The sequence below is a fragment of the Megachile rotundata genome, chromosome 8 (genome assembly GCF_050947335.1).
Source record: "Megachile rotundata isolate GNS110a chromosome 8, iyMegRotu1, whole genome shotgun sequence".
Lineage (NCBI taxonomy): Eukaryota > Metazoa > Arthropoda > Insecta > Hymenoptera > Megachilidae > Megachile > Megachile rotundata.
The window spans coordinates 14,786,842-14,810,530 of record NC_134990.1 but is presented as its reverse complement, the minus strand read 5'-3'; the positions used below and the strand labels follow the sequence as shown (position 1 = coordinate 14,810,530).

The following is a 23,689-nucleotide window of genomic DNA, read 5'->3' as shown; positions in this document are numbered from 1 at the left end:
AAATAATTATCAGTGAACTGTAGCAGTCAATAAATATTCTTTTTTATCGATATAAGAAATATCAATTCGAACAGTGCAATTGGAACCCAAGTCTGATGAGTGTTTTATAATTCTTCACTATAAAGCTTTTGCGATGCAAAAATTTAATCTTGCGATTCTAAATTGGTGACGTAATGGAGCTGAAAGTATGGGTAGAAGGCATACAACGTATTGTATGTGGTGTTACAGAAGCCACTACATGTCAGGTTGAAATTTTTTTATTTACATTTAAAATTATATTAAATTTTATAATATTTAGCATTTTCAATGAATAAATTTAATAGTTTTGTACAATATGTTATATTACTGTAATATTTTATTAAATAAATAATGCACTATTAACTTTTAGGATGTAGTATATGCTCTTGCCCATGCTACAGGACAAACTGGTAGGTTTACTTTAGTAGAAAGGTGGAGAACTAATGAACGTCTTTTAGCTCCATATGAAAATCCTCTCAAGGTACCAATACTCTCAATTTTTATATAAAATAACAATTTATATACAGTTGGATAATAATGTAATTTGTTTGATAAGATTCTAATGAAATGGGGAGAGTATTCTTCAGAAGTTCAACTGATATTAAGACGCTCCACAGCAGAGAATAATAAAGCCTCTAGTTCATTAGGAACTCGTTTAACTCATAGCGCAAGATCAAATGGCATAATAAATTCTGTCTCTGAGAATGTCACAACATCTAATAGTGGACAAGATGATACTAAGAATACCACAACCTCCAGTTCTGAATTTGATGATTTACAAGGATGTCTTGACAGAAATCGTGATATTAGAAAATCATTAACATTTGGAGGCTTACATGGAAATGTTATAGAGAATAATACGGAAGTAAATAATGTTTTAATGGCATTCTAGGTTTTACAAATTTTACATAATGCTTTGTGATGCATTATATGTACATTTTAGATTCAAATGGAAAATGTTGCCATAGTCCAACCTACACCACACTTAAAAAACAAGGAGTTAAATATAAGAAAAAATATACAAAAATCAGCTCAGTCTCCTACTTGTGCTAGTAATAGTGAAAGTAACATACACTTATCACAAAAGAAAGTGCGTGAAGTTCCTCCATACAGGGATCCTCCAGGACCAGGTTCACCACCTCTGCGAACTTTACCACCATACAGAGATCCTCCACCACCTAATTTAAATAGTCCTGGAAGATCACAATTTCAGTCTAGCACAAATGTTGGAAGTCCTCATGTACAAAAAGAGGATCAACCATCATCCAGCAATTCTGTCAAACTAAAGAGAAATCTTATTCAGGTTCCACAAAGAATACATATACATATATACATAAGCAGTATAATAATAATAACATATACTTCTGCACTTCCAAATTTCCTTTATTTGTTTAGGAATTCCAAGACACAAAAGGACAAACACAATCTATTAATCAGCTGTCTGGTCAAACTCAAAACATGGTTACCGTTGCTTACACTCAACGTTATGTTGAACTTATCAGACTAGTCAATAAGCAACGTGATACTATTAATTCACAACAAGCAGATCTTACTAAAGTATAAAACTATTTCAATTATCTTAAATTAATTTTGATTAGTCTTAAATCAATAATGTTATAAAATATGTTTTATTGATTTTTTCCAGTTCGATGCTGAAATATTATATTGGGAAACTAAAAACAGGGAACAAATGCATCAGATGGACTTCATTTCTCAGGAAGTAAATCGTATGGAATCTACAGGACGTCTTATTGAAGAACAGGCATGTATTTTATATGCAATTAAAATATTAAAGATATAATAGTGATAACTTCTAATATTTTTAAAGCTAAAGGAACTGGCACATGTAGAAGAAGAAAGTGAAATAGTCAGGCAGCAAGAGAAAACGTTGAAATCGGAGATAACGTTGCTTAGGTCAAAACTTGCAAATTGCGAAACAGAGTTGCTTCAATGTAAAAATAAAATTAGGTAAAATATTGCAATTTTCAATATTTCTATTAATGATAGTGTATAGTATAAATTCTTTCATTTTTACGTCACAGATTAGTTATGGAAGAACTTGCTATAGAACAGCACAATATAAATCGTGAAACGGACGAAAGGCAATTAATGGAACGTAAAATTATTACCGAAGTCGAACATCTTCAAAACGAAGTAGAACAAGCTAAACGTTCTGCCGAATTAGCTTCACAATGTGCAGAATCATTGAAACTTGAGGTAGTTAGTTTGGAATCAGCAATTGTTGAAAAGAAATTACAAGTGGAGCGTTTAGTAGCGGATATGAAAGAGGCTAATTTACAAAGTCTAGCCGTTGCTTGTCAAGATGAACAAGTAAAGTCATTACTTGAAGGTACTTGAATTTAAATCGAAGTAAAACTGTAAAAGTTAATCGATTTACCTATGTGTTTACATATATTTATAATCTAGGTGCCCACAAACCTGGTAGTACACGTAAAATGATAGGTTCACCGAGGCAATTAGAAACTGCTGTGCCTACGAGTAAAAATCCACACGGCGTTTGGGTATAAATATATCGTTCGATATATTGAAAATAATATTTTTCATACAGCATTTAATTTAATGTTTCGTATATAGTACACGTGTGATTTTACATACACGTTTAGTAAGAACGATATAAGTAAAAAAGATTATTTGTCTTTCCTATCGTTCGTGAATACACTTTATAATTGTTTTGTCCACCTGCCATATAATTTTCAGCAAATTTAGTTCTAAGTGTTGACTAGTAATTTTAAATATGATTTATGTACATACAGGATAAAAAATATTGGCCAATATATTTATCCAAAGTATTGAAATGATAAATCATGATAACTTAAGAAAACGTAACTTACATACTTATAAATTGTGGTAATTTTCTTGAAATTATTCAAGATAAATTTATATATTTTTTATTCTATAATCAAAATAATTCTGTGACTTGAAGGCGTTTAGTTATTGGTGCACTATACAGTTAAAATACCAACATAGTACATATACTGTATTTATCTTGTAACATATCTTTGAAAGTATGTGATAATGAAGTCTGAAATATGTTATTGAAACATTCTAGTGTACATTAATTGCATTTCTAAGTATTTAAGCTTTTCTGTCTAATCGTATTCCAACAGTAGATTTTACTTTGTTTCATGCAATAGTATGTTGTAATATTTTTTATTTGTTTTATACATTAATTATCAGCATCCATTGTCAAAATCATAAGTGGTTCCAAGCTTTCATAGCTTAAATTATATCTGCTTGAGGCTTTTAATTGGTAAATTCTTTCGAATTTACATATGTTACCAAAAATTTAAGAGAACAATACTACATGAATGCTACATATATTGAATATTAAAAGATACAATTTATATATAAAAGCCTCAAGCAACAGATGAAATAATGTCTACACACTGCCATTATTAGTAATAATTTTTTAAATATAATAATTTTATTTCGTAATTTCATTTTTATACAAAATGTATACATCTTTTAGGACGTAATTATCTCATTGTCAATATCGATTTGTTTCTTATAACAATATGTTTACCAAAGTGTTTTAATTTTGTGTTTAAGATAAGCACATATTATGTAATGGAATATACAAATAAAAATTAAAATTAAGTAAATGTTATATATATGTGTGGTTACTAATTGATAATTTAATAATATGTTGAGATAATTAAAAAATTTAGATAAATCAAATTATAAGTAAAAAATGTTCTATAGACATTTTCGCGCGCTTTTGAAGCGGTCGCTTGTATCTTGTAATAAGCTAGTGTCAATCTCGGTTTTATAATTGTAGAAATGATCAAATAATTGAACAAAACATTTTAAGTTCAATTTAATTCATCTTACAACGTGTAAGTATTATAAATATGAATATATTATTACAACGTGATATCTTTGACTACAATATCTGTAGTCACTGGTGACATTTAAAATCATAAACGAAGTAGAATTTTATTTCTATTCAGATTTAACAACATTCAAACAAATATGAGTTTATGGGTGGATAAATATCGTCCGACAACACTCGGAAAATTAGATTATCATCAAGAACAAGCCGAATACTTGAGAAATATGGTAATGACATATGTTTTTACGAAATTATGTTAATTGAAAAGGTTATGTTAAATGCGCGCCATTATTTGTTATGAGTTTACATTTTCAAATAGAAAAAGACTCTTTTTCAGTGATTTTTATGTTGGAATTATAGGTAAAAAAAGGTGATTTTCCTCATTTATTAGTATATGGACCATCAGGTGCAGGAAAGAAAACTCGTATATTATGTATCCTAAAAGAATTATATGGAAATGGAGTTGAGAAGCTGAGGATGGAATCAATGGCATTTGAAGTATTTTATATTTGGCTCTATCAATAATATGTAACCTTTTAATTATTTGCGTAATTTTACGAATAATGGATTTATATACATTTTTAGACACCATCCAAAAAGAAATTAGAGATAACGACAATAAGTAGCAATTATCATATTGAAGTAAATCCTAGTGATGTTGGTATTTATGATAGAGTTGTGGTAATGGATTTGGTAAAAACAACTGCTCAAACTCATCAAATAGATCCAAGTGGACAAAGAGAATTTAAAGGTAAGTATTAAAGTTATATCTATATAATAAACAATTGCCTGTATATTATTTTATTGTTACAATTTTGTATTAGTGGTACTGTTAACTAATGTGGACCAACTTACAAAAGATGCACAACATGCTCTTCGAAGAACAATGGAAAAGTATGTTGCTACCTGCAGAATAATACTTTGTGCAAATTCAACATCACGTGTTTTACCAGCTATTAAATCACGATGTTTGGGAATTAGAGTACCAGCTCCATCAATATCAGATATAAAAAGTATTTTACATTCAATTTGTAAACGTGAAGGTTTAACTTTGCCAAATGAATTAGGTATTAGAGTAGCTGAAGCTAGTGGTAGAAATCTTAGAAGAGCAATATTAATGCTTGAAGCTTGTAGGGTGGAGCAGTAAGTATGTTCATATACCTATAAATTTGTACAAATTAAAAAATGCATTTCATTAATTTTGCATTTTGAAGGTACCCATTTACTGCAGATCAAAATATCGCAGAACCAGACTGGCAAGTATATATTCGTAATACAGCCAATATGATGGTCAGTGAACAAAGTCCAAAAAAACTTCTTGAAATAAGAAATAGACTTTATGAATTATTGACCCATGCTATACCATGTGATTTAATATTTAAAGGCCTATTACAAGAATGTATAAAGAATTGCGATCTTCAACTGAAAATTGAAATTGCGACCGTCGCGGCTGAATATGAGCATAAAATGCATAGGGGATCTAAACCGATTTTTCATTTAGAAGCATTCGTTGCACGGTTTATGGCAATTTATAAAAAATTTATTGATTCAACTCTTGAAGACTTTATGTAATATATTAATTTATGTATTTACATGTGCTCAAAATACAAACTTCTTAAATAAGTTCTTATATTTTTAAGTCATGCGTGTTTATTAATTGTAAATTAACTATTAACAATATTTATTTTTGGCATTTGTTTCTGCATTCTAACATTTTATTCTAAATATTATACAATTTGCAAGGAAAATTGATCTAATGATACAGTTAATTTTGAATATAAATAGCAATACGACAATATAATTTGTGAAACTTACAATGAAGCAAGAATAACAGCAGAAATTACTGCCAATACACTCACTGCATATCCAGTGCTGTACACTTCTTTTATTGTAAGGAACATTCCCAAATCCCAAGCCTGCAAAGTACATCAAAATTTATATATTAATCTATATTACATAAAAACAAAAGATAGTGTTTTATGTAACTATTGGTTCATTCATGGAATTTTTATAAGACCTATATTACCAAGTGACGAAATCCATTAAGTGTGTGGTATGTAGCAGGAAGAGCAAGTAAAGTTTTTGCTGTAAAAAGAACAGGAGCTGATAAACCTAAATCTGTAATCATTTCTATCAGGCAAGGGATACCTCCTGGGATAAGTAATGTTCCTGCAATTGCAATGTAAATTATTCACATAAGAACAATTTTTTTTAATATTTCACTATATAATTAAAAATAAACCAAAATTTTACCTAAACCAAACACCATTGCATAAGTTGATAATATTATGCCTGTTGTACGATGAGTAATAGAAAGAAGTGATGTTAACTGAACTTGATAAATGGTCAAATGGGGTGACATTGGTCTCTTAAGACGCATATTTTTTTCATCATGAGTTTCACAAATTATGCTTCCCATGCATGGTGTTGAGACAGCAACATTGCGTGGGCTAAAAATTTCACCAATTGTTATTTTTACATTACATAAATAAAAAATCTAGTAAATAGCAGACAGCAAATACTAAAAAATTTAATTAATTTTGATTTATGACAATACAAGCAATAAGCTAATAATATATTAAAAACATGTATATGACATTTAAATAGAATGAAGGGTATGTTGTGTTACATAACATTTTACCTGGATGTATATAAGCTTCGAAAATTTCGAAAATCAATGCTTCGACGACATAGCAGTCTGAAAAACATTAAATTTTCACATAACAATCGTTAAATAGCACAAAATAATATAAAAAAAGAAACTGCGGCTTGTTACCTCGTATAACACAGCGCCATGTTTCTTAGACCCTGTTCTTTTAGTTACTCAAATGAATGCTTTATACATGTGACAGCTTACAAATTATGTGTAATTTCTTATAGTTCCTATAGATGAATTATATAAATACTAATTAAAAGATAAAATAAAAATGATCTAAATTATCTACTATCAAAAACAACAATACGTAATATATATTTTTCGTCTTTTCTTTTTCGATAATTATATACAAAAATGAAGTAATCAATTTTTTGTCTTTCTCGTGATACAGATAAAAATAGTTTTTTAAAAATCGTTACTTGCAAATAAAACTTTAACGTTTATCAGATTACATGTAAAATAGCCATATTATCGCGTTACATTCATGAGCTCCCTCTGTTGTTTTATTCTTTGCACATTTTGTACCACGATCATATATGTTCGTATTCTGTACTGTGCTTTGCATTTTCAACCGAAGATTGTTATTGTAGTTTTGATTTCAAACATTTTACTGTACATTTTGTTATTATCAAGCTTTATTTCAACGACAACATTAATATAAAATACAATGATCGATATTAAGTTACCTAAAACTCCACAAGGATTATCTGTTGGGCTTTCATGCCTTGCGGCAGCCGGCATGGCTGCTTATGGCATCTCGAGATCCATGTATACAGGTTTGTTTTTTGCATTTTAAAAATGAATATTGATTATAACTACTAATTTAAGGTTACGTAATACATTTTTCATTATCTATATACTAGATTTTGATATACCATCATTCATATCACAAATCAGAAGTAGTCCAATTTAATTACATAGACTACTTGTATATATTTATAATAAAAGTTAATTCTTTATACATAATCATAATTTATTTTAGTGGAAGCTGGTCATAGAGCAATCATATTTTCTCGTTTGGGAGGTGTTCAACAGGACATTCTAACTGAAGGTCTCCATTTCCGTGTTCCATGGTTCCATTGGCCAATTATTTATGACATCAGAAGTAGACCTAGAAAAATATCATCTCCCACAGGATCCAAAGATTTACAAATGGTTAACATTTCACTTCGCGTATTATCTAGGCCTGATGCAAGCAAATTACCTATAGTGTATCGTCATTTAGGACTTGATTATGATGAAAAGGTCAGTAAAAGCTTTATTATAATATTGTGCTTTCAAAATTTAACATCTAACATTTAAAATTTACATTTTAGGTATTACCAAGCATTTGTAATGAAGTATTAAAATCAGTAGTTGCCAAATTTAATGCATCTCAGCTTATTACACAAAGGCAACAAGTATCAATGTTAGTGAGAAAAGAATTAACTGAACGTGCTAGGGATTTCAATATTGTTTTGGATGATGTATCAATAACTGAATTAAGCTTTGGTAAAGAATATACTGCTGCTGTAGAATCTAAGCAGGTTGCTCAACAAGAGGCACAAAGAGCAGCTTTCTTTGTAGAAAGAGCAAAGCAAGAAAGACAACAAAAAATTGTTCAGGCAGAAGGAGAAGCTGAAGCAGCTAAAATGATATCCTTTTACAAATTATAAATAAGTATTCCTTATCGTTTATTTACATATAAAAGTCCTTAACTCCAGTGTACCTTGGTCTAGCCCTTAGTGAAAACCCTGGATATTTAAAGTTGCGAAAAATTCGGGCAGCGCAAAACATTTCGCGCATGGTAATTACTATGGAAATTTTATTATTCTTTATAAATTAAGTAGTAACTATGATCTAAATAATAATTTTCATTTCAGATTGCAAATTCTCCAAATCGTCTATACCTGAGTGGCAATAGTTTAATGTTAAATATTCAAGATCCAGCATTTGATGTTGCATCTGACAAATTAAAAAGTAAGAAATAAAAGTAAATAAAGACAATTATTCCATACTTATTCTTTTCCGTTATGTTTAATTTTGTATAACCGTAAATAATTTTTAATGCTATATTGTAATTACTCAGGACAATTGTTAATAAGATTTATTAGATGATTGTAGACATAAAAATATCATTACACATATTCATGTTTTTATCTTCATACCCTGTACTACGATGATGCTCGCTCGAAAATCTCGAGTTCATGTGTTTTTAGGTCTTGAAAGAACGAGCCAGGAATGCTGGAATGATGCTACACAAAGCGCGATGCAATCTTTAAAGTTCGACCATCAACCGACAATGAAAAGTAATGAAAATCCATTGATTAAATCACCTGTATCGATATCTGCGGAAGAACAAATGAGTATTTTATTGAATTCTGCGGACAATGGAGCAAAAATTATAGTATCTTAATTTTTTTATTTCCATTTTAAGTTCCAAAGAGATTTTGCGATGCGAGCTCGTCTTTTCTAACATGTTCCTTATCCAATTTGGTATCCTAATATTATCATGACTAAAAAGTAGAACAAACTTTTTTGTTCTATGCTTCATGAATAATTCTTTCAGTAATAATTTCAATAATTTTTTAAAAATACATCAGGAAATTTATGATATGGGTAAATAAAGTTTAATTTATAATTTATCTTGTAAAATGTGTGAATTTTATGTACAGAAATGTTTTCTTAATCAAGAAGGGTTTTAAAAAATTATATTTATCTTCTAAATTTCTTAATTAAGTATCATTCGTTTTTGTTGAAAATATATGTTGTATAACCTATCTAGCAGTTGTAAACATTCTACAATTTATATATGTGTAAGCTCCTATATGTTGATAATGCGTGAGTCAGTGTCAGAGGATAAAGCACTCTAATATATATATAGATAATTCAGAAGATATTTCGCAGTGGCAGGTTGATTTTGCGGCTTCTTGTAAAACATAAGGCACGTAAAATAAACAATCTTTCGCAATATAATTATTTTTAAATAGATCCTTGCAATATCTTATTCAGATTGAAATACAATAAAGGCATGTATATTTTTAATAATAACATGTGTTGTACAGGTTACATTTTTGAATTAACCTTTACTCTTATTTACTTTTTAATAAAATATTCTTTATAAAGAAATATAATTTAATACATTTATACTTATAGTATATAATGTCATATGTATCTTTTGCATATACATGCAAACATGTTATATTAAAGTGGTATTACATCATTTTTACAGATGGGAAAAGATAAATCCATAGATTCATCTGTAGGAGGGTAAGATAAATCATATACTTCATGTAATTAAATTAAATTATAAAAATTCTTTTCTTTTTGCAAAATAAAAACAGAGATGAAATCTCCAAAAAGGCTCTTAAAAAACAACAGAAGGAAGCAGAGAAAGCAGCGAAAAAAGCTGAACGTAAAGTTCAAAATGTGAGAGAAATTTTGTATTGTAAAGATGATTAGTATTGTAAAATACATAATTTAATATATTTACAAAATATGTTTGTAGCAAGCACAACAAGAAATAAATCAGGAAGATGTATCAGTTGGAATGTACGGAGACATGGGATTGGTACAAAGTAAAGATAAATACTCAGAAAGAAGATTTGTAGATATTAAAAATTTGAAACCAGATTTAGAAAATCAGACTGTCTGGCTAAGGGGTCGTTTACATACTAGTAGAGCAAAAGGTATATTATTTAACTACAATATTATCAAATATTTATTATAAGTCTATCACAGTAAAACATATATTTTCATAGGTAAACAATGTTTTATTGTTTTAAGACAGCAATCGTATACAGTGCAGGGTTTGGCTGCAATAAATGAAACAGTTAGCAAACAAATGATTAAATTCATATCTAAGTAAGTTATAGGTGTAATAAATTATCCAATGTATTAATATTATACTGTATTTTCCAAAATAATTTTCCAGTATTACCAAAGAATCAATTGTCGACATAGAAGCAGTTGTAAAGCTTGTGCCTTCTAAAATTGAATCATGTACACAGAAAGATGTAGAAGTTCATATTAAACAAATTTTCGTGGTAAGTGCCGCGAAACCACAATTACCTTTACAAATTGAAGATGCCTCAAGACCTGTAACAGAAGCAGATGATAGCACTCTTAATATCAAAGTAAATCAGGACACTAGATTAGATAATAGAGTCCTTGATCTTAGGACTCCAGCTAATCAGGCTATATTTAGAGTAGAAGCAGGCATTTGTAAATTATTCAGAGACATTCTTACAAATAAAGTAAGTAGCTAGTGAAACAGTTTAATACAACTGCAACAACTTATAATTATGTATCAAGTTTCATTGTTGGGATCTTATTTTATTATTAGGGTTTTGTTGAAATTCACACACCAAAAATTATATCTGCAGCAAGCGAGGGTGGAGCAAATGTGTTTACAGTGTCATATTTTAAAGGAAATGCTTACCTAGCCCAATCTCCGCAACTTTATAAGCAAATGGCAATAGCAGCCGATTTTGACAAAGTTTTTACTGTGGGTGCAGGTAATTTATAATTTAGAATTTAATTCTTATGTGTAATTATAAACTGCATTTATCACGTGTGTTAATTATTTGCAATAGTTTTTAGAGCAGAAGATTCTAATACACATAGGCACTTAACAGAATTTGTAGGGCTAGATATAGAAATGGCGTTTAAATATCACTATCATGAGGTAGTTGATACTATTGGACAATTATTCACAGAGATATTTAAAGGTCTTCAAAATAAGTCAGTGAAAATTTTTAATTAACTATCAAGTTACTTTTTCAAGTATATCATGATTTTATTTTATTCTATTTCTTTCCAGTTATGCCGCTGATATCGAGGCTGTTCGTCAACAATATAATGTTGAGCCTTTCAAGTTTTTAGATCCACCTCTGAAATTAGAATTTAGCGATGCAATTGAATTATTGGCAGAGGCTGGTGTAACTTTAGGAGAAGAAGATGATTTGTCTACACCAGATGAAAAACTGTTGGGTAAACTTGTCAAGGCAAAAGTAGTGTTTCATTGTACATTATTTACATATATTCCTGGAATATACTGCTTGTATCTGTAACATAATTTTATATTTCATTTATTTTATTTTTAGTATGATACTGATTTTTACATCCTGGATAAGTATCCATTGGCTGTAAGACCGTTTTATACAATGCCGGATCCCAACAATCCTGTAAGTTTGTGCAACTTATCGTAATATTTTATTGCTTTTACACTGTTACTTTTCTTACAGAAAGCGTCCAATTCTTATGATATGTTTATGCGTGGCGAAGAGATTATTTCAGGCGCGCAACGTATTCATGATCCTGATCTTCTTACTGAACGCGCGAAACACCATGGTATAGGTATGCATGCATAATTTTTGATTTCCATGTCTTTACTATTAGTTACAGCAGTACGCCAACAGTCTAACTTTTTTATTTGATTATAGATTTAGAAAAGATAAAATCGTATATTGATGCATTTAAATATGGTTGTCCTCCTCACGCTGGCGTTGGAATTGGTATGGAACGTGTCGTTATGTTATATCTTGGCTTAGATAATATCAGAAAAGTTTCAATGTTTCCTCGCGATCCCAAGCGTATTACACCATAAATTTCAAGTATCTTACGTAATCTAAGTGCTTACCATTTGGCTATTAAGAAAAACAGAAGATTTTTAAAAATGTGTTATCTTTATAATCATATTCATATTGTAATTTTATAAAATAACAAAGGCTAATTTAAACAAAGGCGTCGTACAGGTTTCTACTTGAGCAAATAGTAACTAAAAAATTTCACTTAGGCTCACCTACTTTCCTACAAGATTAATCCTAGATTTAAGAATATTTAATGATCGTTTATATTGAAACTAAATTATAAAAATAAATAATTCAAACATATAAACATGCTTATACAATATTTCTTTACCTCGTAGAAGTTTAAAAAATGTGCGCGCTACGAACTGCCCCCTCGTGAGCACCATTAGTAATCCTCCCTGAGGTGTACAATAAAAGTGGCATTGAGTTATTAGTCTATATATTGTACGTTATTAATGGAAAAATCGGGAAAATATAAAATATTATGTGAACGCAAATTAATTTTATATTAATTTTTTATTATTTTGTACAATACAGTGGAGATTAAAATAACAATAATGAGTAGTAAGTATATAGATGTAAAGAATATCTTCTTGTCATTATGATGCAATTGATTTTAAGAACAGTTATGAATTTTTAAGATTTAAAAACGACAGCAGGCAAATCGTCGATTTTGAATGGTTTTATAGAAGACTGCGAACAATTAATTGTTCGTTTTGATCGAGCAGATGATATAAGATTTCAAACCTTTTGCGAAATTTGGAAGGATATGAAATTCTCATTAATTTTTACGTGAGTATCAACAAAGAAAATGTATAAATAGTAATATTTTGATCATGGTTAAGTAAATAATAAATAATTATTTTTAATTTATATATACTTTTTAGGGGTCGTCCAAACTTTTTAGAATTGTTAGAATTTTGTGAAGAAGCTTTAAATATATGTAAACAATTTCTGCTTTTACCTCCTCGTTTCAAGGAACGTATTGGGGGATTGTATCTTTTATATGGCATATATTATAAAATGCCAATAGATCAGTTTAAAATTAGAGTTAAATTGGATGATTGGCGAAGTATTATGGAGCTTCATGCAGAAATAAAAGAAGCAGAACATTTGGATGCTAATTATATATTATGTAAACTTATTGTAGATAATGCATTTCATTTTTGTATTTTTGATAAGGAGGTATATTTAATTAAAATTTTTCAATACAAATAATATTTTACAAATTTCATTATTACAATTAATAATACAATTGTATTTTTAGTTTGGTTTAGAAAAACAATATCGCATAAAAAATGCACAGTGCTTTAATCCATATTCTATATTATCAACTTTGAAAGATTTAGCAGAGAAACAACAAACATTGTCAAAAATTAACGAGTTAAGTGAACTTTATGAACAAAGGAAGCAGGCACTGATATTTAAAAATAATTCGGGTACTGCTTTAAAGCTATTTAATGCAAACATAGCTCAAGAAATTATTGGTGATATTCAAACTTTAGAAGAACAAAGAAAGAAGCAGCAATTGAAAAATGAAGTTGGTAAAGAACAGACATATGCTTCAACTTCAAAAGATGAACATAAAAAATTATCCCAGTTGTATGTATACCTGTATAAAAAGATGTTTCTATTAACTGTTTGTTTAATTATACAGTGTTATGTTTTTAAATTTTAGAAAAAGTAATTCTAAGAAGAAAGTGAGATCATTTATCGATGGTGGCTTTCAAACAGATTCTAATGATTCTGAAGATGAAGCACTAGATCTAGAAGACTTTGATTCTGATTCACCAGAAAATTTTGACTGAAGAAAAAAACAGCATGTAATAACAAATACATCTTTCATGTGTAAGTGTATTGTAATAATGAACTATAATAGGTTTATAATAGGATGAATAATGAATTCAAATTATTCTTTTTTTTTATTGAAGTGTACAAAATAAGTACAAGAAACAAGTTAGTGAAAATATCAATCATTTAAAATTTAAAGAAACCTTTTATAGAATATATCATAATCCATCTTATTGTAGCTGCATTTTGTACAGACTCTAAATGAAGACAATTCAGTTAAATAAAATGGAATTCAATTTCAGAACTGGAAAACTGAGTAGAATGTTTCATAGATTTCAGATGCAAGTTATTTTATCAGAGATTAATTCCCAAGAAGCAACTGATCATTTTCACATAGCTGTTCGTATATTTATAGTATTAGAAATAAATCTGTGTACTGAATGGAATTGTTACATTGCCGCGAATAAACATCTATAAGGCTCGCAGCAATAAGTTCACGCTAGAATTTATTAATAAACTTTTAGTTGATTATTGTCGTCAAATCCAGCACTGTGACCTGCATTTCGTACGATAAAACTAGTTCCATCGTAATGCATGCGCCGTTCGCCTCGACGTACAAATAGATGAGATGTCTGACCCAGGGATGCGGTGCAATGTAAAAATGGAGTTGTCAGTGAAGCTGTGCCATTACTAGGTGACGTGCGTAATTGATACTTGTTACTGTTACGTGCGATCCTAATAAAAGAAAAATCCATATTTTTATTTAATACTTTACAATCTCTGTCATTGAATGAAATACCTAACAAGACCATCAGGTGTTTGAGAAACTCGAACATTATTAACAATCCAGTTCTCCACACCCTCGTTAGTCAACCAATATTGAGCAGCGTTTAAAGCAGCAGCAGCTTCCTGTAAACATGCTGGACCATGACGAGAGCGAGAGTAAAAAACACTTAAAGAAAAGTCCTAAAAATTGAATACTTTTTTAATGAAGTTCTTCATATTTCGTTTAAAACATTTCACTGTACCTGGCTCATATCGGAGAATGAGTCGGTAGTTGTTCTCGTTCCTGCCGTATCAACTAAATAAACAAGAGCGCACTGCTCGGAAGTGAAGCTGACTCCTTTATACCACATTTTTGCATATCTATTAAAAAAATAATATTTGTTAACGGTATTTTAATGATGTTTCAGATACTACTAACTTATTATTGCCGTGGGCGTCGTGAGCTAAGATTTCAACCCGTGAACCATACTGATATATTCTTCCATTTGGATGTAACAATGCTGCAGCTGCTCCAGAACCACTCAACGATAGTACAATATTATTCTACGCTGACCATAAATGCAATTCACGTAAGAATCATATCAGCATTATATTTTACACTTAATTTAATAAATTTATAATATTCTACTACAACGCTTCTCTATGATGAAATAAGAAGAAAAGGCGATACCTTAAAATTTATTACTCTAACTGCACGATCGATCGTCATGTCGACTCGGATCCTGTTGCGAAGTCTTAAGGAAATTATACCATGTGGTGTAGTAACGATCGCAGCATCGGTATCATGTTCTCGCCAATTTTCCGCAAAAACACACGTTTCCTCGTAGTATGGCGATATAGTTTTACAGTTACGTGGTTGTCGCCAGAGTCCTGTCGAATTAGAATAAGGCGTTGCACCACCCAATCCGCCCCATTGTTCTGAAGGAGGTGCTTCGAAATATTTGGAAAATTCACTGTATCGCTGAAAAGAAAAAATCAGGAAGAAGGAAAATTTGAAAAGTAATCCTTATTAAGCAATAAACTAAAAGTACCTGAAAATTGGTTTCATCTGCCTGTGTGTGGTAACTATGTGCCGTGTAAAGAGATCTAGGTCGCATCGGTGCCGTTGAGGTAGTTTGATTTTGTATCGTGGACATAGAACATTGGTTCACCATTTGGCTTCCTGTTTGAGCGTTACATTTTTGGATCTCTTTTCGATATTCGCCGCAAGGAGTTGCCATAGCTTTTGCCTTTAATTATGAAACGTTCATTTAAAGGAAGACAAAAATACACGTGAGAAATATCTTTATAATTAATTATATAAAACAAAACTGTACTAGATCTTATAGAAGGAGAAAGTCAACGGAAATGAAACTTTATTAATAAACGTTGCACGGATCATTGCTAAAGAATAATAGGTCAAAGAATTGGAAAAAGACCTTGGAAGTGGCGGCAGCGTTTTTCGGCTTCTTGCGACGGGATTTCCGGGGTTTCGACACCGCCGTCTGACTACTCTCGTTTATGCGATCCACGGCTGAAACGATTTTAGGCACCTACAGGTTTAGGTTCTTGCAAATAATGCCACGTGTATTCTACTAGTTTAATTTCACGAAGATGACCGCATACGTAACTTCAGTCTTGCCCTGTTCTTCTTCCTTTTGTGATTCTACGATTTCGTGGACCGCGTCAAAGGAAACGAATACTCGGATACCTGTATAAATATTTGCGCTAAGGATGATACAGTTCAATGGTGTTTCGATTAAAACAAACGAATGTCTTGGTTGATTGGGTCGTTACCCTGACAATAAAAAATGACAAGAGACTGGCAATAGAATAATTTCACGAAAATGTTGGCAAAGTTCTTTTTTTGAGATCCAAACGGAATAATTTATTTGATGCTTAATTATGCCCTCACTGCAATTTTATAGTGTTAAATTGTAAGAACAAAATTGTACACGGTGTTTGAAATAATATGATTATATAGAATACGCGTTAAACTAAATGTAATTTTCTTTCGTAATTTTTTGTTACTATGAGCTACTTCATTTTACAATATTTAAAATTAGGTGAAACATACACGCAATCATATTTTTAAGTTTATCGCATTGTATGTTTCATTTCGTTGCAATTTTCTAACACTAATACGAATCAATCAGTAGCGAAACTCAAGGTGAAGGTAACAATTAACTGTCGACAATGTGGTTGCGATGTAGCAATCACGTTTCTCCTTTCAGATACGTTTTAAGCGTTTGTCTATTATATATAATTATATGATTATATTATGCTCTCTATGGTAATGTATTGCTTCTATGGCAGCGCTATTTTTATATTTGCATTTAATTAAAAGTAAGTTAGTACTCGATGGCGATTTGAACATCTGTCTCTTTCTTCGCGGAATCACTTTTCAATATTATATCGTTCCACAAATACGAATTCAATGATCGGGGACTATAATTTTCACTGGATTTCGTACGATGACTTGATAACGTTAAAAATTTCCTGTGTCATTGAAATCGATAGAATAGTAATTAAAGAACAGCGTTTAAAAAAGAAGATAAATCAAAAAACAATTAGGTAATAAATTTAAAATAATGTAGTTGATAAAAATTATTGCAAGTCAATAAGCTTATTACATAACTCCGCAGTCGCCGTTTCCTTTATAGTTCTTTGAAATGAATACATTACATTGGCATTATGAAACGTTAAAATTTGGACGGAAAAGAGATTACTCATTAAAATTTGATCGAATAAAATTACATAAAATAATACTTCGAATAAGTTGTATAAAATATTTATTAATCAAACAAGAAATTGATTTAGGGGTTCTTATTAATATTTTAATTATGTATTTTTTCAGATTCGCGCGACGCATAGATCACAAAAATTGATCTATTTACAGAGAGTATATCTTTTATTTTCATCCGGCAGTACAATCAACATTAATGGAATAAATCTTGGGCACTTGAGTATACAATATATAGCTTTATTGCAAGTAACATTGTATAATACTGCTTTTCAAATGGTGGGGACATAGGATTTATCTACTGACAGTTCTTCAAGTCCCAGTACGTGCTCGTTCTGCACGTGTAACAACTCGTGGGAGTTCATTGGTAAATAGAAGACAATTTCCAACAAACTTTTTCATAACAGTTTTCAATGATGATTACTTTTAAACTTTCAATTTTCATGGCTATTATTCATCTAACTTTAGGTAATTGTTATTTCCGATTCTAAAGTAAAAATTTTCATCATAATATTATTTCTAATATTGGAGTATCCAGTTTCAACATCTTCCTTACAATGTTACAGTTTGAAATATCATATTTTTATTATTTTTAGAATCACCTGCACAAACTGAAGACACTGAAAGAAATGATGACAAACATGAAAAAAGTAATTCACTTCGATTAGTTACAGTGGTAAGCATAAATAGCTAAAAATAATTGTAACTTTATTACTCGATGTCGTTACATTCCATTTTTTTTACTCGAATCTTCGTGCACGTATATTGAGGGTATTTGCAGCTGGATTAACGTTATCACATAATCAATAAAAGAGATATAATAGAATCTTTAGTCTTTCTTTGATACTAATTTTCTGATTATTAGATATCTATTGTTTATTTCAATAGTTAGCATTTTGCGTTTTTAATGACCACAAAATTTAATTTGTAGGTAATGCGGCATGGTGACAGAGCACCACAGGATACTTATCCAAATGATCCTTACCTTAATAACACAATGGAACCTTATGGTTGGGGTCAACTAACAAATGTAATAACATCAATTTTAATACACTGTAATAACTTAGCCAATATTATCTGATTGAATAATGAATGCATACATATTTTTATGTAGGAAGGACGAAGAAATCAGTATAATCAAGGACTTTTTTTACGAAAACGTTATGGTCATTTCCTGGGTCCAACGTACAGCCCTAACATATTTTATTTACAATGCACTGCGGTTGATCGTACAAAAATGTCTGCAATGTTAGAAGCAGCAGCTTTATGGAAACCAACTAAGCAGCAATCCTTTAAACCTGATCTACCTTGGCAACCTGTTACTTTATTTTATCAACCACGTTCAGAAGATACGGTATATGTTTTATTTGTCGAGATACACAATTTTGATCTTATGTTTTTACTAACCAGCATATATTTACAGTTGATGCTAATATGGGATACGTGTCCAAAATATACTAAATTACGGCAAACAATTAATAATTTACCGGAAGTTCAACAAGTTCAAGAAGATAATAAACAACTATACGAAGAATTGACAAACTTAACGGGTATGGCAATTTCAACCCCAGGCGATGTAGGTTCACTTTATTCAACGCTAACAGCAGAGGTTCGTGTCAACTTTTATTAAAAACTGAAAAAGATATGTTTTATCAGTGTTTAAAATATTTTAGAAACATATGAAATTAATTCTGCCAGAATGGACTAATGATTATTATCCTGATAAAATGCTACCATTGATGTTATATGACCTTCAACTTAATGTGTATAATGATCCTTTAAAAAGGCTCAAAGGAGGGCCGTTTCTTAAAAAAATTGTTACTGATATGTTGGCTAAAAAAGAGAACACTTTAGAACCTGAAGAAAGAAAAATGTTTATGTATATTGGTCATGACAGTTCCATTGTAAGTTTGTTAGATGTTATGCAAGTATGGAATAATCAAGTACCGAATTATAATATCATGACAATGATTGAATTGCATGAAGATTGTCATGGATGGAATGTTCAGGTAAAAATTTGCGCACTGATTTAACATTTAATACTGTGCAAATATAATCATTGCAATTTTTTCTTAGGTTCTTCTAAGAAATACGACTGAACGTGAACCATATCGCTTAACTATTCCTGGATGTACGACGATTTGTCCTCTTGAAAAATTTATACAACTTTTGAAACCCATGATACCGGATAATTGGGAAGAAGAATGCAAAGTTGATGGAGATTATACTCTTCCACCCGCTCCAGTTCCTTGAATGTTTTTATTTTTGCGAAGTGAGCAATGAGTACCTTTGTTAAAATTTTGTGAAGCGGAAATAAATATTTCAGAACGAAACACATTACATATTTACAGAAATGTTGGCAGAAATAAAATCGTTTCTTTTCATTAAATTCTTATTGTATTCATATATTTACATTACTTTTTACTTTATTTCACATACATGCTAACATTTCTTATAATCAATTATTATACTATAAAAAATATGTACTTGTGTAAGACACAAATGTACATACGTGTTACTTATATAAGCGAACTTTACAATTAAATGTTCGTATTCTTAGGCAAATATTTTCTCTTCCCGACGTTTTTTCGTAACTACTGTACCAGGTTTATGTTGAGCGTCAGGATGATTCAATAATTCAGGAGGACAAGTAGATATTGGACTCGCAAGAATTGTTTGCTTCAAATCATAGAATAGATGACTATCATCTTTCGTACAGAACGAAATAGCAAGTCCAGCTTTGCCTGCACGACCGGTTCTTCCAATACGATGTGTATAATCTACAAATAGGTAAAAAGTTTTCGTAAGTAATTTGCCAATTTTTTTTTTGGTAATATATACCGCCTGTTTACCTTCTATAGTTTTTGCCATATCATAATTAATAACCATAGACACATCTTTAATATCGATACCACGTCCTGCGACATCGGTAGCTACTAAAATATCTTTACTTCCACTCTTAAGGGATGCAAGTGCATATTCTCTTTGTTCTTGTCCTTTACCACCATGAAGGGTACACGCATTATACTGAAAAATAATAAGAAATGCCATATTATATAATCCAATTTTAAATAAGTAAAATAACGCGATACGTGATGTATAATAATGTAAAAATAAACTTACGCCTAGTTTCTCCAGACCTCTTGCAAGAACATCAGCACCCTTCTTTTGATTGACGAATATAATAACTGGTGGTTCAACCCCTCTGCTAAGTATTTCCATCAGTTTCTTGCGTTTATCAGCTTCTCCCATTATATGAACTATTTGTTCTGTTCTTTCTGTCGGTTTTCCTACGCTACCAATGTATACAACAGCGGGTCGTCTTAAGTAAGTTCTAGCCAGTCGTTCTACCGCAGGAGGCATAGTAGCTGTAAACATTACAGTCTGGAAACAAAAGAAATAATAATCGATAAATATAATTACATAATAGAAACTATAGGATGAACTATTATTTCATACTTGTCTGTATTTCTTTTTCGTATTATAATTGGCTAATAGTTTTTCTTCGTTTTCAGCATCTTCATTGTCCGGTTTTAAATTTGTAACTGGCATATATTCCAAAATCTTTTGTACGTCTGAAAATTCACGTGAAAATCAATGTTCTAATATATAAAGAAATACGTATTGAGGAACTTACCTGGTTCAAAACCCATATCTATCATTCTATCAGCTTCATCCAGTACAATATATGTACACTGATTTAAAACCAAGTATCGATTTTCTAATACATCTATCAAACGTCCTGGTGTGGCTATTACAATCTGTAGTAATAGTAAGAGATTTTAAATATAAAAAAGAAATAATGTTCATTCATTATTTCTTCAGTGTTTAAATTAATACCTCACAACCCATTCTTAATCTAAATCCTTGTTCTTCTCTAGAAAGTCCACCCACGACGACTACTGTTCTTATACCTAGCGGTTGTCCAAATTTATTTGTTTCCTCTTCAATTTGTTGAGCCAATTCACTAAAATATTTTGTATGAATTTTAACATAATTAATTAAAGTAATTAACAAAATTTACAAATGCTTAATTTACCGAGTTGGTGCTAAAATTATACTGTAAGGACCCTGATCTGCTTCTTCTAATCTTTCAATTTTTGGTAAACTCGTAATCCATAATAACAAAGGAATTAAGAATGCTAGAGTTTTTCCTGATCCAGTTTCAGCGACACCAATAATATCGCGATTTTGCAATCCAATAGGAATAGCTTGTCTTTGAATAGGTGTTAGATCTTTGTATCCTACTTTATCAATAATATCAAGAATTTCTTTTGGAAATCCTGACTCTTTCCAGGATCTAATTGGATCGGGAATACGTCCGCCTTTTATCGTAATATTATAGTCTTCTCTAAATATACGCCAGTCTCTTTCTGTCATTTCGTGTAATGCTTTCTCTGACCAATGCCTATCATCCCACTTCTGCTTCTCTTCTTTTCGTTTTACTTTTTTTAATCTCATTCTATACAAACATGAAGAAATATAGATATAAAACAAATATAAAATGTATATTTACATCAATAAACACAGATAACATACTTCTCTTGTTCTTTTTCTGCTTCTGTTCTTCTTTTTTCTAGAAGTTCTCCATAGAATTTACTTTGATCTCTTTTTTGTGCTTTGATGTCTATTCCAGCAAGATTTCCTCTACCAAAGAATTGAACTTGATGTCTTTCCTTATAAATACTGTTATAATCAACAGATGTATCCTCTGAAGTATCCCAATCAAATACAAATTTTCTATCATTCAATCTTCTAACACGTCGTTTTTTCTTCACCAACCCTAAATAACGCTCCTTAATAGCTTCAACTTCTTTCTCTTTATCCTTGTCTTTAATTTCCTCTTCCCTTGCACGTTGACCTTCTCTACGCCTATACCATAAATCATTATATAAATATAATTGCATTATGTAAATTTAATTATTGTATTTAAACATTATGTACCTATCTCTATCATCCCATTCTCTATCCTTCCCAGTATTTTCAGTGTGAAAGAAAGATTTACGTGCTTCCTCTTGTTGTTTTCTCATAGCTTCAACTTCTTCTTGTCGCTTTTGTAATGCTAAAGCAGCACGTTGTTCTTTAGTTAAAAACTTTGGTTTAGCACGTGCTTCTTCTTCTGCTTTCTTTTTGGCTAGCAATTCTTCCAAACTAAGTGGTTCTTTCTTAGGAAGAAATTTTGTTTTATCTTCTTCCTCTTCTTCCTTCTTTTGTTCATTCTTATTCTCTTTTTTATTTTCATCATCCAATACAAATATAGGACTTGGTTTACGTTTCTTATCATCTTTTGATTTATCTTTAGACTCTCGTCTTTCTTTTGATCTATCCCTATCTTTTTCGCGGGATCTATCTCTTTCTCTAGATCGTTCTCGCGATCTTGATCGTTTTCTATCCTTTTTACGATCTTTTGATCGACTTCTTGATCGCCTTCTTTCTCGTCGTTCTCGATCCCGTTCACGTTCGCGATCACGTTCGCGTGATCGACTTCGTCTTACGGTTTTTTTGTCATGAGCCATGATAAATTTTTTGAATTTTCTGTAGGAAACAGTACAAAATCTTGCAATTGTTGAGGTTATGTAATTAAAATTTAAATATTAAATAAATAATAATGTATAAATTATGAATTATTACGTAGAGAATAATTTCCTATGATATTTGCTTAAAATAAAAATTAATAATGTTATATTAAACGTCAAACATGACAATAGAATACATAATATTACAATCCATGGAATTATTGAATATTGAGTAAAATGTGTTTCAATGCATTTTTAAAAATTTACTTATAATACATAAACAAAATAAACATGCATTACACAGTGTAATGTAGTAACTTACTTTTCTGAATACACATGTATTCAATTTACATACAATGGTTATATACTATCGTAGTCACACTGATTCTGGTTGACTTCTCAATGCAGGCGACGCACTTTTATATACTTATTTGAATAAGTATAAAAATATAATTATAAATCTTCCGCGAATTTTTTCTGTAGAAATATAATAGAAACATTAAATTTTATATTTAATGTTTTTTTTTTTATTATTATAATATTTTAGTAAAGTAGAAAAATTATGAAAAAACAGATATTCTAAAACAAAATGGATTAAATATAGGTCTTTCTAATAGCTTGCGAATTAACTCCCCTTTTTTTTATTTAAATAATTTTGAAATGTTTTGAAGAATTGTTTAAATATTTTTTTGCAGTAGAATGTATCAAATTTTTGGCGCCCAATTGTAGATCAGATGCTTTACACTCATTGGATAATGGCACGTAAAATTTTGGACC

At 30.3% G+C, this 23,689-nt stretch overlaps 9 protein-coding genes across 16 annotated transcripts; 6 read left to right on the top strand and 3 right to left on the bottom strand.

The window, feature by feature from the left end:
- The first annotated feature begins 105 nt into the window (after positions 1-105).
- RASSF8 (ras association domain-containing protein 8) lies at positions 106-4,102 on the top strand. The gene is made up of 10 exons (XM_003702781.3): positions 106-245; positions 389-499; positions 575-883; positions 962-1,321; positions 1,414-1,575; positions 1,664-1,780; positions 1,847-1,986; positions 2,061-2,368; positions 2,446-3,875; positions 3,990-4,102. Exons 1-9 carry the CDS (start codon positions 174-176, stop codon positions 2,544-2,546), a joined length of 1,680 nt encoding a protein of 559 aa, XP_003702829.1. The 5' UTR covers positions 106-173; the 3' UTR covers positions 2,547-3,875; positions 3,990-4,102.
- RfC38 (replication factor C subunit RfC38) lies at positions 3,996-5,510 on the top strand. Its single transcript, XM_003702782.3, has 5 exons — positions 3,996-4,098; positions 4,232-4,369; positions 4,457-4,622; positions 4,696-5,014; positions 5,086-5,510. Exons 1-5 carry the CDS (start codon positions 4,012-4,014, stop codon positions 5,441-5,443), a joined length of 1,068 nt encoding a protein of 355 aa, XP_003702830.1. The 5' UTR covers positions 3,996-4,011; the 3' UTR covers positions 5,444-5,510.
- A 41-nt stretch (positions 5,511-5,551) lies between these two features.
- Positions 5,552-6,796, bottom strand: LOC100876577 (succinate dehydrogenase cytochrome b560 subunit, mitochondrial). Its single transcript, XM_012284396.2, has 5 exons — positions 6,648-6,796; positions 6,513-6,569; positions 6,125-6,321; positions 5,898-6,040; positions 5,552-5,787 (listed from the first exon to the last, which is right to left on the bottom strand). Exons 1-5 carry the CDS (start codon positions 6,665-6,667, stop codon positions 5,683-5,685), a joined length of 522 nt encoding a protein of 173 aa, XP_012139786.2. The 5' UTR covers positions 6,668-6,796; the 3' UTR covers positions 5,552-5,682.
- Positions 6,797-7,024: 228 nt separating this feature from the next.
- On the top strand, positions 7,025-9,907 carry Phb2 (prohibitin 2). 2 transcript variants are annotated; one of them, XM_076534405.1, is made up of 7 exons: positions 7,027-7,303; positions 7,510-7,772; positions 7,844-8,161; positions 8,236-8,313; positions 8,390-8,486; positions 9,739-9,776; positions 9,851-9,907. In XM_076534405.1, the coding sequence occupies exons 1-6, from the start codon at positions 7,195-7,197 to the stop codon at positions 9,750-9,752; spliced, it is 879 nt and encodes a 292-aa protein (XP_076390520.1). In that variant the 5' UTR covers positions 7,027-7,194; the 3' UTR covers positions 9,753-9,776; positions 9,851-9,907. The 2 variants fall into 2 exon arrangements, with proteins under 2 accessions (XP_012139789.1, XP_076390520.1); XM_012284399.2 differs by lacking the exons at positions 9,739-9,776; positions 9,851-9,907 and adding an exon at positions 8,726-9,161 and having other exon boundaries at positions 7,025-7,303.
- AspRS (aspartyl-tRNA synthetase) lies at positions 9,299-12,250 on the top strand. 2 transcript variants are annotated; one of them, XM_003702785.3, is made up of 12 exons: positions 9,299-9,450; positions 9,739-9,776; positions 9,851-9,935; positions 10,015-10,195; positions 10,268-10,370; positions 10,441-10,762; positions 10,852-11,023; positions 11,102-11,249; positions 11,329-11,518; positions 11,612-11,692; positions 11,753-11,864; positions 11,951-12,250. In XM_003702785.3, exons 2-12 carry the CDS (start codon positions 9,739-9,741, stop codon positions 12,112-12,114), a joined length of 1,596 nt encoding a protein of 531 aa, XP_003702833.2. In that variant the 5' UTR covers positions 9,299-9,450; the 3' UTR covers positions 12,115-12,250. The 2 variants fall into 2 exon arrangements, with proteins under 2 accessions (XP_003702833.2, XP_012139787.2); XM_012284397.2 differs by having other exon boundaries at positions 9,299-9,535.
- A 250-nt stretch (positions 12,251-12,500) lies between these two features.
- On the top strand, positions 12,501-14,657 carry Pbp45 (proximal sequence element A Pbp45). 3 transcript variants are annotated; one of them, XM_012284402.2, is made up of 6 exons: positions 12,501-12,661; positions 12,739-12,889; positions 12,985-13,282; positions 13,365-13,699; positions 13,776-13,945; positions 14,221-14,417. In XM_012284402.2, the coding sequence occupies exons 1-5, from the start codon at positions 12,655-12,657 to the stop codon at positions 13,903-13,905; spliced, it is 921 nt and encodes a 306-aa protein (XP_012139792.2). In that variant the 5' UTR covers positions 12,501-12,654; the 3' UTR covers positions 13,906-13,945; positions 14,221-14,417. The 3 variants fall into 3 exon arrangements, with proteins under 3 accessions (XP_012139792.2, XP_012139791.2, XP_012139790.2); XM_012284401.2 differs by lacking the exon at positions 14,221-14,417 and adding an exon at positions 14,029-14,182; XM_012284400.2 differs by having other exon boundaries at positions 12,503-12,661; positions 14,191-14,657.
- On the bottom strand, positions 14,272-16,623 carry fest (wurstfest). 2 transcript variants are annotated; one of them, XM_076534404.1, is made up of 7 exons: positions 16,093-16,623; positions 15,706-15,903; positions 15,345-15,635; positions 15,093-15,217; positions 14,917-15,034; positions 14,688-14,854; positions 14,272-14,623 (listed from the first exon to the last, which is right to left on the bottom strand). In XM_076534404.1, the coding sequence occupies exons 2-7, from the start codon at positions 15,892-15,894 to the stop codon at positions 14,398-14,400; spliced, it is 1,116 nt and encodes a 371-aa protein (XP_076390519.1). In that variant the 5' UTR covers positions 15,895-15,903; positions 16,093-16,623; the 3' UTR covers positions 14,272-14,397. The 2 variants fall into 2 exon arrangements, with proteins under 2 accessions (XP_076390519.1, XP_012139884.2); XM_012284494.2 differs by having other exon boundaries at positions 15,706-16,623.
- Positions 15,101-19,785, top strand: LOC100882555 (testicular acid phosphatase homolog). 3 transcript variants are annotated; one of them, XM_076534403.1, is made up of 8 exons: positions 15,101-15,243; positions 17,511-17,763; positions 17,993-18,072; positions 18,328-18,426; positions 18,511-18,750; positions 18,820-19,005; positions 19,070-19,405; positions 19,473-19,785. In XM_076534403.1, the coding sequence occupies exons 4-8, from the start codon at positions 18,331-18,333 to the stop codon at positions 19,647-19,649; spliced, it is 1,035 nt and encodes a 344-aa protein (XP_076390518.1). In that variant the 5' UTR covers positions 15,101-15,243; positions 17,511-17,763; positions 17,993-18,072; positions 18,328-18,330; the 3' UTR covers positions 19,650-19,785. The 3 variants fall into 3 exon arrangements, with proteins under 3 accessions (XP_076390518.1, XP_076390516.1, XP_076390517.1); XM_076534401.1 differs by having other exon boundaries at positions 17,511-17,864; XM_076534402.1 differs by lacking the exon at positions 15,101-15,243 and adding an exon at positions 17,416-17,434 and having other exon boundaries at positions 17,511-17,864.
- Positions 19,786-19,804: 19 nt separating this feature from the next.
- Positions 19,805-23,389, bottom strand: LOC100876907 (putative ATP-dependent RNA helicase DDX23). Its single transcript, XM_003702786.3, has 10 exons — positions 23,235-23,389; positions 22,341-22,931; positions 21,936-22,268; positions 21,436-21,858; positions 21,237-21,363; positions 21,034-21,157; positions 20,856-20,971; positions 20,520-20,780; positions 20,249-20,423; positions 19,805-20,176 (listed from the first exon to the last, which is right to left on the bottom strand). Exons 2-10 carry the CDS (start codon positions 22,910-22,912, stop codon positions 19,953-19,955), a joined length of 2,355 nt encoding a protein of 784 aa, XP_003702834.1. The 5' UTR covers positions 22,913-22,931; positions 23,235-23,389; the 3' UTR covers positions 19,805-19,952.
- Positions 23,390-23,689: the final 300 nt, after the last annotated feature.

What these genes read in the sequence shown, in the direction of transcription:
- Phb2 (XM_012284399.2), top strand. Translation starts at nt 7,195, where the DNA reads ATGATCGATATTAAGTTACCTAAAACTCCACAAGGATTATCTGTTGGG. An exon ending in GACTTGATTATGATGAAAAG is followed by an intron (nt 7,773 to 7,843) that starts GTCAGTAAAAGC and finishes TTTACATTTTAG; the next exon opens with GTATTACCAAGCATTTGTAA. An exon ending in AAGCTGAAGCAGCTAAAATG is followed by an intron (nt 8,162 to 8,235) that starts ATATCCTTTTAC and finishes ACTCCAGTGTAC; the next exon opens with CTTGGTCTAGCCCTTAGTGA.
- Pbp45 (XM_012284400.2), top strand. An exon ending in AAATTCTCATTAATTTTTAC is followed by an intron (nt 12,890 to 12,984) that starts GTGAGTATCAAC and finishes TATACTTTTTAG; the next exon opens with GGGTCGTCCAAACTTTTTAG. An exon ending in TTTGTATTTTTGATAAGGAG is followed by an intron (nt 13,283 to 13,364) that starts GTATATTTAATT and finishes TTGTATTTTTAG; the next exon opens with TTTGGTTTAGAAAAACAATA.
- AspRS (XM_003702785.3), top strand. Translation starts at nt 9,739, where the DNA reads ATGGGAAAAGATAAATCCATAGATTCATCTGTAGGAGG. An exon ending in CTGAACGTAAAGTTCAAAAT is followed by an intron (nt 9,936 to 10,014) that starts GTGAGAGAAATT and finishes ATATGTTTGTAG; the next exon opens with CAAGCACAACAAGAAATAAA. An exon ending in ACATACTAGTAGAGCAAAAG is followed by an intron (nt 10,196 to 10,267) that starts GTATATTATTTA and finishes ATATTTTCATAG; the next exon opens with GTAAACAATGTTTTATTGTT.
- LOC100876577 (XM_012284396.2), bottom strand. Translation starts at nt 6,667, where the DNA reads ATGGCGCTGTGTTATACGAG. An exon ending in CGAAGCTTATATACATCCAG is followed by an intron (nt 6,322 to 6,512) that starts GTAAAATGTTAT and finishes TGAAATTTTTAG; the next exon opens with CCCACGCAATGTTGCTGTCT. An exon ending in TTAATGGATTTCGTCACTTG is followed by an intron (nt 5,788 to 5,897) that starts GTAATATAGGTC and finishes TGTACTTTGCAG; the next exon opens with GCTTGGGATTTGGGAATGTT.
- LOC100876907 (XM_003702786.3), bottom strand. Translation starts at nt 22,912, where the DNA reads ATGGCTCATGACAAAAAAACCGTAAGACGAAGTCGATCACGCGAACGT. An exon ending in ATAATTTTAGCACCAACTCG is followed by an intron (nt 21,364 to 21,435) that starts GTAAATTAAGCA and finishes AAAATATTTTAG; the next exon opens with TGAATTGGCTCAACAAATTG. An exon ending in AGATATGGGTTTTGAACCAG is followed by an intron (nt 20,972 to 21,033) that starts GTAAGTTCCTCA and finishes GTGAATTTTCAG; the next exon opens with ACGTACAAAAGATTTTGGAA.
- RfC38 (XM_003702782.3), top strand. Translation starts at nt 4,012, where the DNA reads ATGAGTTTATGGGTGGATAAATATCGTCCGACAACACTCGGAAAATTA. An exon ending in CCGAATACTTGAGAAATATG is followed by an intron (nt 4,099 to 4,231) that starts GTAATGACATAT and finishes TTGGAATTATAG; the next exon opens with GTAAAAAAAGGTGATTTTCC. An exon ending in TGGAATCAATGGCATTTGAA is followed by an intron (nt 4,370 to 4,456) that starts GTATTTTATATT and finishes ATACATTTTTAG; the next exon opens with ACACCATCCAAAAAGAAATT.
- RASSF8 (XM_003702781.3), top strand. Translation starts at nt 174, where the DNA reads ATGGAGCTGAAAGTATGGGTAGAAGGCATACAACGTATTGTATGTGGT. An exon ending in AACAAGCAGATCTTACTAAA is followed by an intron (nt 1,576 to 1,663) that starts GTATAAAACTAT and finishes GATTTTTTCCAG; the next exon opens with TTCGATGCTGAAATATTATA. An exon ending in CAATGTAAAAATAAAATTAG is followed by an intron (nt 1,987 to 2,060) that starts GTAAAATATTGC and finishes TTTACGTCACAG; the next exon opens with ATTAGTTATGGAAGAACTTG.
- fest (XM_012284494.2), bottom strand. Translation starts at nt 15,894, where the DNA reads ATGGCAACTCCTTGCGGCGAATATCGAAAAGAGATCCAAAAATGTAAC. An exon ending in TTAGAGTAATAAATTTTAAG is followed by an intron (nt 15,218 to 15,344) that starts GTATCGCCTTTT and finishes TGGTCAGCGTAG; the next exon opens with AATAATATTGTACTATCGTT. An exon ending in GACGCCCACGGCAATAATAA is followed by an intron (nt 15,035 to 15,092) that starts GTTAGTAGTATC and finishes TTTTTTTAATAG; the next exon opens with ATATGCAAAAATGTGGTATA.
- LOC100882555 (XM_076534401.1), top strand. Translation starts at nt 17,810, where the DNA reads ATGATGATTACTTTTAAACTTTCAATTTTCATGGCTATTATTCATCTA. An exon ending in CACTTCGATTAGTTACAGTG is followed by an intron (nt 18,073 to 18,327) that starts GTAAGCATAAAT and finishes TTTAATTTGTAG; the next exon opens with GTAATGCGGCATGGTGACAG. An exon ending in GTCATGGATGGAATGTTCAG is followed by an intron (nt 19,406 to 19,472) that starts GTAAAAATTTGC and finishes ATTTTTTCTTAG; the next exon opens with GTTCTTCTAAGAAATACGAC.